Source organism: Maylandia zebra, linkage group LG16 (genome assembly GCF_041146795.1).
Source record: "Maylandia zebra isolate NMK-2024a linkage group LG16, Mzebra_GT3a, whole genome shotgun sequence".
Lineage (NCBI taxonomy): Eukaryota > Metazoa > Chordata > Actinopteri > Cichliformes > Cichlidae > Maylandia > Maylandia zebra.
Window position 1 is genome coordinate 27,425,384 of NC_135182.1, and position 13,109 is coordinate 27,438,492.

The 13,109-nt window shown below is 38.2% G+C and overlaps 1 protein-coding gene across 1 annotated transcript in view; it reads left to right on the forward strand.

The window, feature by feature from the left end:
• The window catches only part of thsd7ba (thrombospondin, type I, domain containing 7Ba), a 201,625-nt gene that overhangs the window by 152,780 nt on the left and 35,736 nt on the right, over positions 1 to 13,109 (forward strand). Inside the window, exons 15-16 of the mRNA XM_076875192.1 lie at positions 2,035 to 2,301; positions 2,821 to 2,999. Coding sequence (XP_076731307.1) covers positions 2,035 to 2,301; positions 2,821 to 2,999 — 446 coding nt within the window. The remainder of the gene's footprint in view (positions 1 to 2,034; positions 2,302 to 2,820; positions 3,000 to 13,109) is intronic.

The window sequence follows — 13,109 nt, forward strand, 5'->3', positions numbered from 1 at the left end:
TATTGAAAGTGGCATTTCCAGCCACTGTATTACTATTGTTGTTTTAAATAACATTAAATAACATTAAATAACTGTGAAAATACTCATGCTCAATCCACTGTATATCGCTTAACCCATGTACTAATACCCAGTGATAAAGACGGATGATAGTGTAAAATGTTTTCAGTTAAATCCTCTTTCATTTCTTAGACTCATTTTGGTGCCACAATCTCTATTAAAAGAAGCCGTACCAGAACTTGGCAACCCATAAGATGCGCTGTGTTCTGTGGATTGTAAGTAAGCATGCTGTAAAAAAGGAAAAAATAAATAAATAATTAAATTGTTACAATTTAAAAAAGCTTGCCAAAAGGCAAATTTATAAAAATGATTATGTGATATAAAACAAGAAGAGACAGGCTGAAGGAAGGTAGGCATTCCAAACACAATTACAGCACTTAATCGCAATGTAACAGCTGAGCAGAACATTACAGATTAATGATATAACTAATGTGTCTGTGCAGCTTTGTCCACCCATTTCTCCACTATTGTCAACCCTTTGAATCAAAGACTCTGCACTTTTGATCATTATTAATAATAAACAGCAACCACTAAGTGCTGGTGAGAAATCATGGTTGTAAAAGAATGAGAGGGAATAAATGCCCATTACCAGAACACATTCAAGAGATTTTTAAATGACAGATCTTTCTGTGTTCCCTGCTCGGTGGGAGAACACTGCAATGCTGCAGCACTTTTTATCCTTCCTGCTCCTCACGGTAGCACACAGTGCACGAATGTGCTATATTCAACGATGGTGCATTTACATACAAATGAGCTGCAACAGGTTATAAATATAGAAATTATGTTTTAGCTGAATGGAACAATAATCTTATTTGTATTGTCCATTTTAATATTGTCTAAGTAGTATGGTAAAGCAATTCTAGTCAAGTCTAACCTTCGCTGTAGCTGTAGAGTCATAACACAGACACTAAGCATGCACCATTTCCCCAAGGGGTTTAAAATAAATGGAGAAATTAAGCAATAATACATTTGCGAACAGCACCAATTATACAATGAGGTTTTTTGGGCGTCACACGACAAAGGGAACAAATAAGTGTTTTTTGTTGGTTATGATTTTATTTGTTTTTTGTTTTTTTACTGCCTCGGGGTTTTTTTTACTGCCTCGGCTGTGTTTCTTCTAAAGGAACTCAACAAACATAGACTAGAATCGCAAAAGATGACCTACTGAGTAAATTGGTTTACATCCAGCCTCGCAGCAGTTTGTGGTATATAATGGGAAAAGCCTGCCATTTGACTGCAGTATTTTGTGGTGGAATCACTCGTAAGAGGAAAGAAATGTAGTATTATACAAATATATTTCAATAAATACTACATAATAGCGTTTGATAACTATACAATAAAACACAGCTACTGTCACTCCATGTTAACACCTTATGCTCTATTATTGTATGATGGCAGATTTAACAGTTGGTTACATTGTCTTAGTTCATCTTTAGAGAATATACTGTATTTCTGCACATAACTATGATTTGGGCTTAAATGTGAGTGAGAATAATGAAACTTTAAGCCAGCTTCTAAAGCAATTCACTGCCTTGCGGAGTCAGCAGTGAAAGGGAGGCAATGATTCCCACAAGAAATGAAACAGTGATCTTATTAGCTAAGGCTCAAATACAAGTCTCTTAAGAGTAGAGATGGTGGATTTAAGAGAGCAAGCGAACTTGCAATGTGCCTGTAAGTGTCTCACAGTTATAATGGTGCAAATTAGCAATTTACACTCAGCTAATAGCTACACTGGTTATTTAGTTTTCTCACCTGCTGACTTTGTAAATTTATTAACATAAATACATTCTGTTACATTTAATGAACACTTTTTAATTACTGTAACTGCTGTTTATGTTAAACAATACACCTTATTATACATTCATCTCTCAAGACTCTTATCTAATGTGGAAAAAAGCTGTCCTCGTGTCCTATTACAAAACATGTTCTGCCCATCCAGTTCAGTAATTTTGCATTGTTTGTCCATCTTCTGCTTAGGTCGTAGCAAAAAAAAGGAAACCTGCTTGAATAAGGAGTTGCACCCGCTGGAGGAGACAGAGACATGTCCTTGTGATGAGTTTTTGTCCCAGCCCTGTGGGAACTGGTCTGCTTGCATACTCCCTGATCCTTCGGTCTTGGGATCATCACAGGGCTGGATGAGCCATCGAGAGGTGAAGGATTGTGGCCAAGGTCTGCGCTACAGGGCTGTTGCCTGCATTAGCCAGCAGGAGAACCTGGTTAGCCCTTCACTCTGTACAGAGTCAGGTAGGACTAATTGAGATATGCCTACAAATTACACATTTTAGCTAAAAATAATGAGTATCCTTCATAAACATACAACATTGTATTAGATACATGCAACATAGATTATATCTCTAATTTATTTCACTATATATAGTAAATTGATGATGAAATTTGATGAGAGTATGAGCAATTTAACTTTTAATGTGAAAGAAAAATGTCAGTGACTAAAACACAACTGTAAGTCTTTGTCCTATATGGTCGTTTCCTTGTGTCGTGAAGCCTTGCTGTGTAAGTCTAGCTAAAAACCAAACGCAGAGAACAACAATTTTTTTAACACACTGTAAAAAGCTTATACAGCATAGGAATTAAATGCTCATTAGTCAGTTTATTAGCCCTCGGTCTCACGGTGGGTAAGTCCAGGGTCTGGGGTAACACTCACCAGTAGCGTGACTGTCTGACATAATTAATGTGATCTGCACTGCAGCTGCAGACCAAGTCTGAATCATCCCTGCCCATTCTGTCTGCCAATTTAAATTCCAGGCTACATTGTGGAGGTTTGCCACATCCCTTGCCCCATAGACTGCAAGCTCAGTGACTGGTCAGCTTGGTCCCCCTGCAGTGCATCCTGTGGCAGCGGGTTAAAGATCAGGTCTAAGTGGCTGAGAGAGAAAGCTTTCAATGGAGGACGACCATGTCCCAAACTGGATTTAAAGAACCAGGTAAGGCTAGCACCAGTGTAGTATATAGAATCCAATACAAGAGGAAAAAGCAAATATTGAAAGGTAACTGTTTGTTATGAATCTGTCCTCAAAGTGGAATTCGTATTCACTTGTTGCTTGATCTTTATTAATATTTATTAATAACAGTTAAAAATTTCAGGGAGAAATTTACACAAGGAGACACAGTAAAACCACACAGAAATGCGCTCATCAGCTCTTTTGCTGCTTATTTAAGTTCCTTTTTCTCAGACTTGGTCATTTTCAGGGATAATACAGTTTTCAATTCTGTTTTATTTATGTAGGTCCAAATCATAACAACAGTCATCTCAGGCACTTTATAAGGTAAAAACACTACAATAATAGAGAAAAACACCAACAATTAAACAACCCCCTTTGAGCAAGCACGTGGCAACAGTGGGAAGGAAAACCTCTTTTTTAACAGGAAGAAACTTCCGACACAACTAGGCTCAGGGAGGAGCAGCAATCTACTTGACTGGTTGGAGGTGATGGGAAGAAGACAGAAGAAAAGACAGACTGTGAAAGAGAGCCAGAGATTAATAATAACAAATAATGGAAGTCACGTGTACTTCTGCAGTACATGCAACACAGAATTATGCTAAATGTGGAAACAAATACCGTCTTAGTGCTAATAGTGTTCTCCTTGCTGTACGCAGGCACACACTATCTTATACAGGAAACATTTGTACGGTGCATGCTGCAGTTTCCATGTGAGTGTTTGACACATCTTATTTAGGCTTTTAGGATACCTTTGATGAATTCTGCTCACATTTCAATGACAAGGTTTATTACCCTTTAGGCAGAGGGACTCAGGGGTGATCAGTTCATTGTCTGGTGTTTTGAGTCGCCAAATCAATGGCCTTGCAAGACATGCCCTTTCCTTGACATAAAAATGGAAGAAAATTAAGTAACAAAAAAAGAAAGAATAGAGAGGAGGGAAGTGGACAGATGGGAGCTTTTGATATTCCATAGTCAGGTTTTTTTGCACAGCCCTGAATATTTTGTGACAGCACATCTCTCGTGGGGTCACGGTTTAAAGAGGGGAAGTGTTTTATGAATGCTGCCTCTATGCTTGAATGGGCTTGAAAGGACACTTTAGTTTGTAGAGGTCAGTATGGAGATGAGGCATGGCTGTGTGAAAAATATTCTAATGTGTTCTAGTGGAGATTTGTGTACAGATGGTTAAGTGCCCACTAACAAGGTCTATATGGCCCCTGTTGTAATGCCCTGTAATAACCCTCAACACTTAAATTGGAGCTCACTGTTGCCCATGTCCTCATGGATTTATCCAGACTGTGGAGTGGGGCTCATTGTTAACATTGCTAAATTGGACATTTAAAGTGAAGTACATCTGTCCAAAGTGTGGGTGGAGAGATACTCTAACCTTTGTGCTAGTTCTGTAGGCATAGAGCTGCGAGGGTGCTTCCTCCTGTTATGTCAAATGAGGAAACTTCTAAATGGTCTCAACAAGATGTCAAAGAAAGATTTATCCTCTGGTTTATCCTTGCTTTGTCCTAAAGTAACTATTGTCCATTGCTCTCTATTTTTACATTTGTAAAAATGTAGTTAATGTCTGTTAGGAGTATTTCACGACAACGAAAATTCTCAATCCTAATTGGTCTCTCCTCTTTCACAAACACTTGCTCTCCTGTCGCTGACTCTGAACTGTGAATCGCTGTAGCCAAACTCTAGCCTCACACCTACCAGCAGATGTTTCCCCTTGAGCCCCAGCCAGAAGTGATTGGCTCGACAGTTATAAAATTTACAGCATGCCACAAATCATCTTCTTGTCACACGGCTGAGTGAGCGCAAAAGATAGGGGGAGAGATAGAGAAAGGAAGAGCCAGAGCAAGAAGGAAAACGAAAGCGAGAGAGAGAGAGCCACCATGGAAATAATGAGCAATAATGGCTACAATGTCAAAAAGGCTGTGCAGAAGCTGCTCTGTAAAGTAAACTCAAAAGTGTGCTGTTAATGAGCAAGCCCATATGTATGTATATATTTTCTTTTTTTTTTTTGTACTGATAAATGAATGACCATGAACAAGTTAATCATGATGAATAATGCATGCATCACTCTCACTGAAAAAAGTCCCCAAGCTGTGGTGTACAAGTGGGAAATGAGTAAGTAAAGAATTAACTTCATGTTGAAGAATACTAAAAACTCGGCACTCTTGTTTGCACTTTGATAAACGCCACCCCTAAACAGCAGTTGTTCAGTCACAACTAGCCAATGTTTTTGATTTTATCCATGTATGGATCCAGCTGTAACACTGACTGTATATAAATCATAGCAAAACTATGTTTAGATTAATTAGAGATAGACCAAAATGTGAACATTCATGGGCGCATATCCATCTTTCTATCATTAGTATTAGTAGCTGAGTATAATTTCAGTTACAGGTTACCAAAAAAAGCGAGTATATCTGTGTAAAACTCATTAACTGAAATAATGCAAGTTAGTCCTCATCCAGCACAATGGGACACATTCCATCTCCCAAATCGACCCACCCATCCCAAAGTGAGTTGTGGTGGGTCATTTGCTCGGACAGTCCCAGTGGATAAGACCTAGGCCACTCCTGTCAGCTAGCAGCTATCAACAGGATATTGAGTCTACAATTCACCACTGATAAGAAGATCTTCTAAAAGAAAACTGGAAAGATCTTGTCTGGTCTAATGAGTCTTAATTTTTGCTGCAGCATTTGGACGGTAAAACAGGGATCCACCTCAGACTGCTGGTGGTGGTGTAATGATGTGGGGGATATTTTCTTGACAAACCATAGGCTATGGATCATGTCTTTGTGTTCACTGTATTCAATTGACCTCCGGAGTCACCAGATGTCAATCCAATAGAGTGTCTCTGGGATGTGGTGGAATATTCAAATTCAAATTCAAATTTTATTTGTCACATACACAGTCATACACAGTATGATATGCAGTGAAATGCTTACACAATTGCTCGTGACCTACAGAAACAGAAAAAAAGGCTATGAATAAGATAGGAAATAAATATGAAAATTAAAAAGGGTCAATTTAACTAGGAAGGAATAAAATAAAATATAAAAATTGAAGTTAAAAATGAAACAACTGTACAACAACAAATTAGAATGAAGGGTAAATTTAACTGGGAAAGAATAAGATAAAATATATAAATTAAAGTTGAAAATAAAATAACTGTACAACAAAATACACAATACACAAATACACAGTATAGAAATATATAAGGATGTATGAAGAAATATAAATATATATTTATAGCTCCTCCTCAGTCTCTCTATGTTGGTCTTCAGGGAGCGGAATCACTTTCCTGACCTCAGCAGAGAGAACAGTCCATTGTTGGGATGGCTGAGGTCCTTCACGATCTTCCTGGCCTTGGTCCAGCATCGCCTGCTGTAGATTGAGTGCAGGTCAGGGAGCTCGGAGCGGATGGTGCGCTCAGCTGATCGCACAACCCTCTGTAGAGCTCGTCTGTCCTGCATGGTGCTGTTCCCGAACCAGGTTAAGATGTTTCCCGTCAGGATGCTCTCTATGGTGCACGAGTAAAAGTTCCTGAGCACCTTGGAGGGCAGTCGGAAGTCTCTCAAGCGTCTGAGGTGGTAAAGATGCTGTCGGGCCTTTTTCACCACGGTGTTGATGTGACAGGACCAAGACGGGTCCTGCATGATGTGAACTCCGAGGTATTTGAAGCTGTCCACTCTCTCCACTGGGCACTCGTTGATGACGGGGGTCCGGTAGTTCCTCTCCTGCTTAGTGCTGAAGTCCACTATCAACTCCTTTGTCTTACTGACGTTTAGAAGGAGGTTGTTCTCTGGCACCAGTTCTCCAGATTCCTAATCTCCTTCAGGTAGGCCATCTCGTTGTTATCAGAGATAAGGCCCACCACGACGGTGTCGTCAGCAAACTTAATGATGATGGTGGAGCTGGTAGTGGCTACACCAGGAGAATAGGAGAATCACATCATAAATGTGAAACCAGCAAATCTGTAGCAACTGCAAGATGCTGTCAATATCTGCCAAAATTTAACTACCTTGCCAAATCTATGCCAAAAGGCCTCCAACCAAATATCATGTATACTGTAATGAAGTACATATCTAAAATCTTTTGTTGACGTTATTGTTTTAAACCATAGCCAACCTTCATTTTTGATAACAGTTATCATGAACCGGTGTTTTAGAAATGACCACAAACAAGAAAAAATTCGTTTTTACATTGTCAACATAGCTTGTGTAACTTTTTGCCATGCAAAATATGGTATTATATAAATGTATGTATATATATATATATATATATATATATATATATATATATATATATGTATGTATATATAATGTCTCCTTGAAATACACTATGTGTTTGTGACTTCTCTCAAAGAATGTGGAGTTATAAATACAGAACTGACAGTATTTTTTTTTAAACATTGCATCAGGAAACACATGACTGCTGTCAAGGGTGCCTGGCCATAGACTGAAGTGAAGTCACCACTGGCAATACATGGCTGTCTTTCTCATTTTCTTGAAATAAGTTCTATCTTGAAGCCTCGACATATTGTCAGCTATGAAAATAGGAGAAACAAGAGGGGGAGCTTTAAATTAGGAGAGATTTTAAAGTTGCATACATATGATGTTTATTGGTTCATTTTCATTACAGTTAGTATGGGTTCCCCATCATGATAAGTGTCTCATATATACCCTTATTTTTAATTGTGGAGTACAGGTATATACAGTGGTGTGAAAAAGTGTTTGCCCCCTTCCTGATTTCTTATTTCTTTGTATGTTTGTCACAATTAAATCTTTCAGATCATCAAACAAATTTAAATATTAGACAAAGATAAAACAGGTAAACACAAAATGCAGATTCTAAATGGTGTTTATTAAGGGGAAAGAAAATCCTGACCTACATGGCCCTATGTGAAAATGTGATCACCCCCACGTTGTTAAATCATGAATTAACAGTGATTGACCACATTTTTATAAACCTGACATCAGTTTCACTGCCACACCAAGGACTGATTACTTACAGACCTGCTGAATGAAGAAGTCAGTTAAATAGAAGTTATCTGAAAAACTGATGCGGGTTAAAAAAATCTCAAAAAGCAACACAATATGCCACAATCCAAAGAAACAGCTGAGAAACAAAGTCATTGACATCTATCAGTCTGGAAAGGGTTAAAAAAAGCCATTCCTAGGGGATTGGGACTCCAATGAACAATGGTGAGAGCCATTATCCACACATGGAGAAACCAGGAAAAGTGATGAACTTTCCTAGGAGTGGCCAGCCTACTAAAATTACTCCAAAAGTGCATCAATGACTTATTTAGAAGGTCACAGAACAACAGAACAACATCTAAAGAACTGCAGGCCTCACTTGCCTCAGTTAGGGTCAGTGTTCATGACTCCAACATAAGAAAGAGACTGGGCAAGGGACTGCCCCATTACATCTGGTGTTATGAGTAACACAACATTTCAGAAAAGGAACATCATACAAACACTAAAATATGGTGGTGGTAGTGTGATGGTCCGGGGCTGTTTTGCTGCCTCAGAATCTGGAAGACTTGCTGTGGTACATGGAAACATGAATTCTGCTTTCTACCCAAACATCCTGAAGGAGAATGTCCGCCCATCTGTTTGTGACCTCAAGCTGAAGGGCACATGGGTTCTGCAGTAGGACCAAAACACACCAGTGAGTCTATCTCTGAATGGCTTAGAAGAAACAAAATGGAGACTTTGGAGTGACCTAAGCTGAATCCGATCGAGAACCTTCCAATATGGCTGAATTACAACAATTCTGCAAAGATGAGTGGAACAAATTGTTCCACAGTGCTGTAAAAGTCTCATTGAGAGTTATTGCAAATGCTTGCTGCTGTTAAGGGTGGCCCGACCAGTTATTAGGTTTAGGGAGCAATCCCTTTTTTTACACGTGGCCATTAATATGCAAATCTTTTACCCACTTGTCCACATCCTCAGTGCGGCATCCTTCTCTCGTCTGGACGCTTAGAATTTCCGTATTTTGCTGGTGTTTCCAACGCACAACAAGTGGGTCAAACTTCCTTTGTTGCCTGGTCTTAGACTTTCATGCTGTGCTAGACGAGCCTTCTTAGTGAAGTCAAACACCTTTTGAAGAGTATTCTCATCTGGAAACATTGTAAGTCTCTGTCAGATCCGCGCCTCTTTTGATTTTAGCACATCAATGGTAAAAAAAAATGTTGTCTCACCCGTTCATTGAGCAGCTGACTCTGTGCCTTCTGCAGGAAGGCACCACTGACGATCTTGTCAGTGATGCTAGTTTCAGTCATTGTACAAAAGAATTGTTTATAAGGTTGGGGAAACCTGCATTCAACTGAGACTGCAGAAGTCATTTGGATGAGTGACGAAATGTTTCTCTCACTGAAAACCAGATGAACAGAATCAACTTTTGGGGATCTTTTTCTAATATTTTAATTAGTTTGGTGATCTGAAACATTTAAGTGTGACAATCATACAAAAAAAGTAAGAAATCAGGAAGGGGGCAAACACTTTTTCACACCACTGTATATCCCACATTTTTAAACATAATTATAAATTCACCCAAAAACCTTTCTAATGAAATCATGAACCCCTTCTCATTGATGTAAGAGTACCACTATTTGTAGCATACAAAACAAATTTCCCACGTGTGGGACCAGAGATGGGCAGTAACGCGTTACTTGTAACGCGTTACTGTAATCTGATTACTTTTTTCAAGTAACGAGTAAAGTAAGGGATTACTATTGCAAAATCGGTAATTAGATTACCGTTACTTTCCCGTAGGAACGCTGCGTTACTGCGTTACTAAAACCGTGATTTTTTTTGTGAGAATGTCTCATGACAGTGACGTAAACAAGTGCGACGTTGGTGACAGCAGCTGTGTGCAGATCAACAATGGATAATATATCGAGTGCGGGAGAGAGTATGAGCGTGCAGCGTTTAAAGTGTGGAAGTACTGACCTTACTTTGAGTTTGATTCCATAAAAAGTGACAAAAACATTAGCGTCCATCGTGCGTGGGAAGAAAACTTCTTTTTACAGCGAAAAAAACCCCTAAACTTCCGAGCAAGCACCGAGTAGCTACTACGTGATGGGAAACTCACAGAGACACTCGCGCGGATTCTTCAACTGACCGCAGCACACCTGCACCAGGGTAACCCTCCGCCTACCCTGCTCCTGCTTTACAGGTGAAAATAGAGCAAAAGGACCGCTGAGTCTTTGACTTTATTTATTTTCTGCTGTGTTTTACTTGCATCTGTTTGAAAGAGTGAGTGAAAACACAAAAAATATTTTATTTTATGTGCTGGAATGTGTAGAAAATAGGTTTAAATGTTAAACTAATTTATTCAAGTCAGAGAATGTTGCATATAATTAAATGTTTTGCTTGATGCATAAAGTTAAAAGATTAAAACTGATAAAACAAGTTAAAAAAAGAGACTTTTCCATTTGATTACATTTTGTATGATGGATTATGTAGAAAAAGTAGAATTGGGCTGAAAGATCTATCACTTTATTACCTATTCAGGTTGTAAATCGTGTTTTTAAAAAGTAACTAAGTAACTAAGTAACTAAGTAATTAATTACTTTTGAAAATAAGTAATCAGTAAAGTAACGGGATTACTTTTTTGGGGGAGTAATCAGTAATTAGTTACTGATTACTTTTTTCAAGTAACTTGACCAACACTGTGTGGGACTAATAAAGGTTATCTTATCTTATACTGCTAAACACAAGATGCCCTGAGAGATAGCCACTGAGAGCTCACAGATGTCAAAGCTGAGCTCCAAGGCAAACACAAATTGGATCTATAATTACTAGAGATATCTGAATTTCATCAAAACTCCAACTGTTTACCACCAAATGCTGAGACATCACGTACTATATTCACTTTCCATATAACACATGTCTTCATTCTGTTAAGGCCTTGGGGTCTACACTGCATGCACTATGTGTGCTAAGCGGTTTGTCTGTGGATGCTGTTTTAAGAATTTTTTGGTGAACAACAAGCAAGATGTAAAATTAATAAAATTGCCTTCCATTTCTCAAATGATGATGCTTCATCTATCCCGTCTATAAGAATGAATAATTATATTTAATTTATAAGTTTTTACAAACAGTGTTGTTTTTGTAGTGAATTGGAAACAGTTCAATAGTTGTCAGCGGTTCAATCTTGGGCTTATTCTGTCACCAGACTGCACCGATGCATCAATCCATGTGGGTGACTGTGTCTATTAGAGAGAAAGCCTTGTATGTATGCAGCAGGTGCTGTATGAATGTCAGTGTGAAGGATAGGGGAATAGGGCTTGTTGCATGCATCAAACATCACAGTTGTTTTAAAGTCTCAAAAGAAATTCCTTAATTATTTTAAAAATCTATGCCACTTTTTTAAAAGGTAAGACAGAATTTTAATTATAAGTATATGTAAATGATATGTAGATGTAAATGATTAAGATTTTACCCACCATATCCTATATACAATACAACAGTCAACAGTTATTTCCCAGACTCTGTTTTGTTTTGACAGAGTCAAAATAAGGTATGTTGTGCTTTCTTGGCCATTGCTTGATCTCTTGGCTCCGTTCACATGGGTGTTTATGTATTTGTCGGTAAGCTACGGGGCTGCTGATCCTACTGGGTAACAGTGTCTTGCTTTAGAGAAAAGAAAATGAAAATGGTGACACACGGTTTTAAATAGGCCTTAATTTACTGACAATTTGTTTTTTATCTCAACCACACATTTACTGATGAGAAATGTCATGGTGTCTGCTGGTATTGCTGCCAAGCTAAGCTCTAATGGTGCTGCTGTTTATGATACCCAAGCTCACTGTTTTTTCAGTAACACATGTAAATGTTTGATGCTGTTGGCTGTTGCAGGATTAAATTTCTACTAGTCTTGTCAGCACTTGTTTTTGATATTTATCTAGTCTGCCCTCATGGCTTAGCTCTTGTTGATAAATCTTTAATACATTTGGTGTAATTGGCTTCAAGTATTTTAGTTTATCAGATTTTCTCTACAGATTTAAAATCTTATTTTGAAAGGATAATTAACTCTGTTCACTTAGTAAATGATTAAAAGATGTGTCTGTTGTTCATGCATTATACAATTCGACCTAAACCACGGTCCCGTTAAAGTTGTGAGGATTAGCTAATCACACTTCATGAACATGTGACCGTTATTACTGTCTCTATGCCAAAACTGAAGTTATAAACAAGTTTAAAAAATAATTGAGTCTGCATATGTTTGCTGGGAAATTGGAGTTCTGGGAGTTTTACCTACCTTAGAGCCTGCATTGTGTGCTGTTCTCCTACTAGCCAGATTAAATAAAATACTGTTCAACCTACACATCGAATCTAACATTCTTACCAACACACATTGTCTGCTGAAGCTAGCTAAATATGTTGACAGTTGCTTTTAGAAACTGTTGGGTTGTTTGGCTGTGTTTTGTTTTTTGAGTCGTTACCCATTTTCATTGTAAAGAACCTTCAATTCACTGAATCTGAATGAACAGCCTCGTACACATAAGAATTCATCCTGCTACTTCTTTATGCAGTCACATTATCAAGAATACTACTGGTCCAGTTCCACTAGCAGACACACATGCTTATACTGTCTCCACTATGTTTGCCAGATGATGGAATATATTTCAGCTCATAAGGTGTTCCTTCTCTTCTGAAAACATTCTCATTCCTATCATTCTGGTACAAGTTTATCTTGTTTTGATCTGTCCAAAGAGTTTTCAAAGATTGTTTTTGTTTTCCAGGACTTTTCAATGTTTTCTGGGGTTGCAGAAAATTTCTGAAAAAGCCTGGCTTCCTATTCTTTAGTGTAACCAGTGGTCTGCATTTTGCCATCGCATCCACATTGCAGACTTTTATAATAATATACCTACTTCCTCTGGAGTGTTCTTAGTTATAAACAAGACTTGGAAACAATACATTTTAGCATTCCATGTTTCTGGAGTCCTTTTGATGTTGTTAAGCTAGCCAGTGCATTCCCTGTTTTAAGAATGCACCAGATTATCGATTTGCCCACACCTAAACCTGGTCATTTCAGTTCATTGTCAAGATACTTTTGAGCCTTTGAAAATGAGGGCCT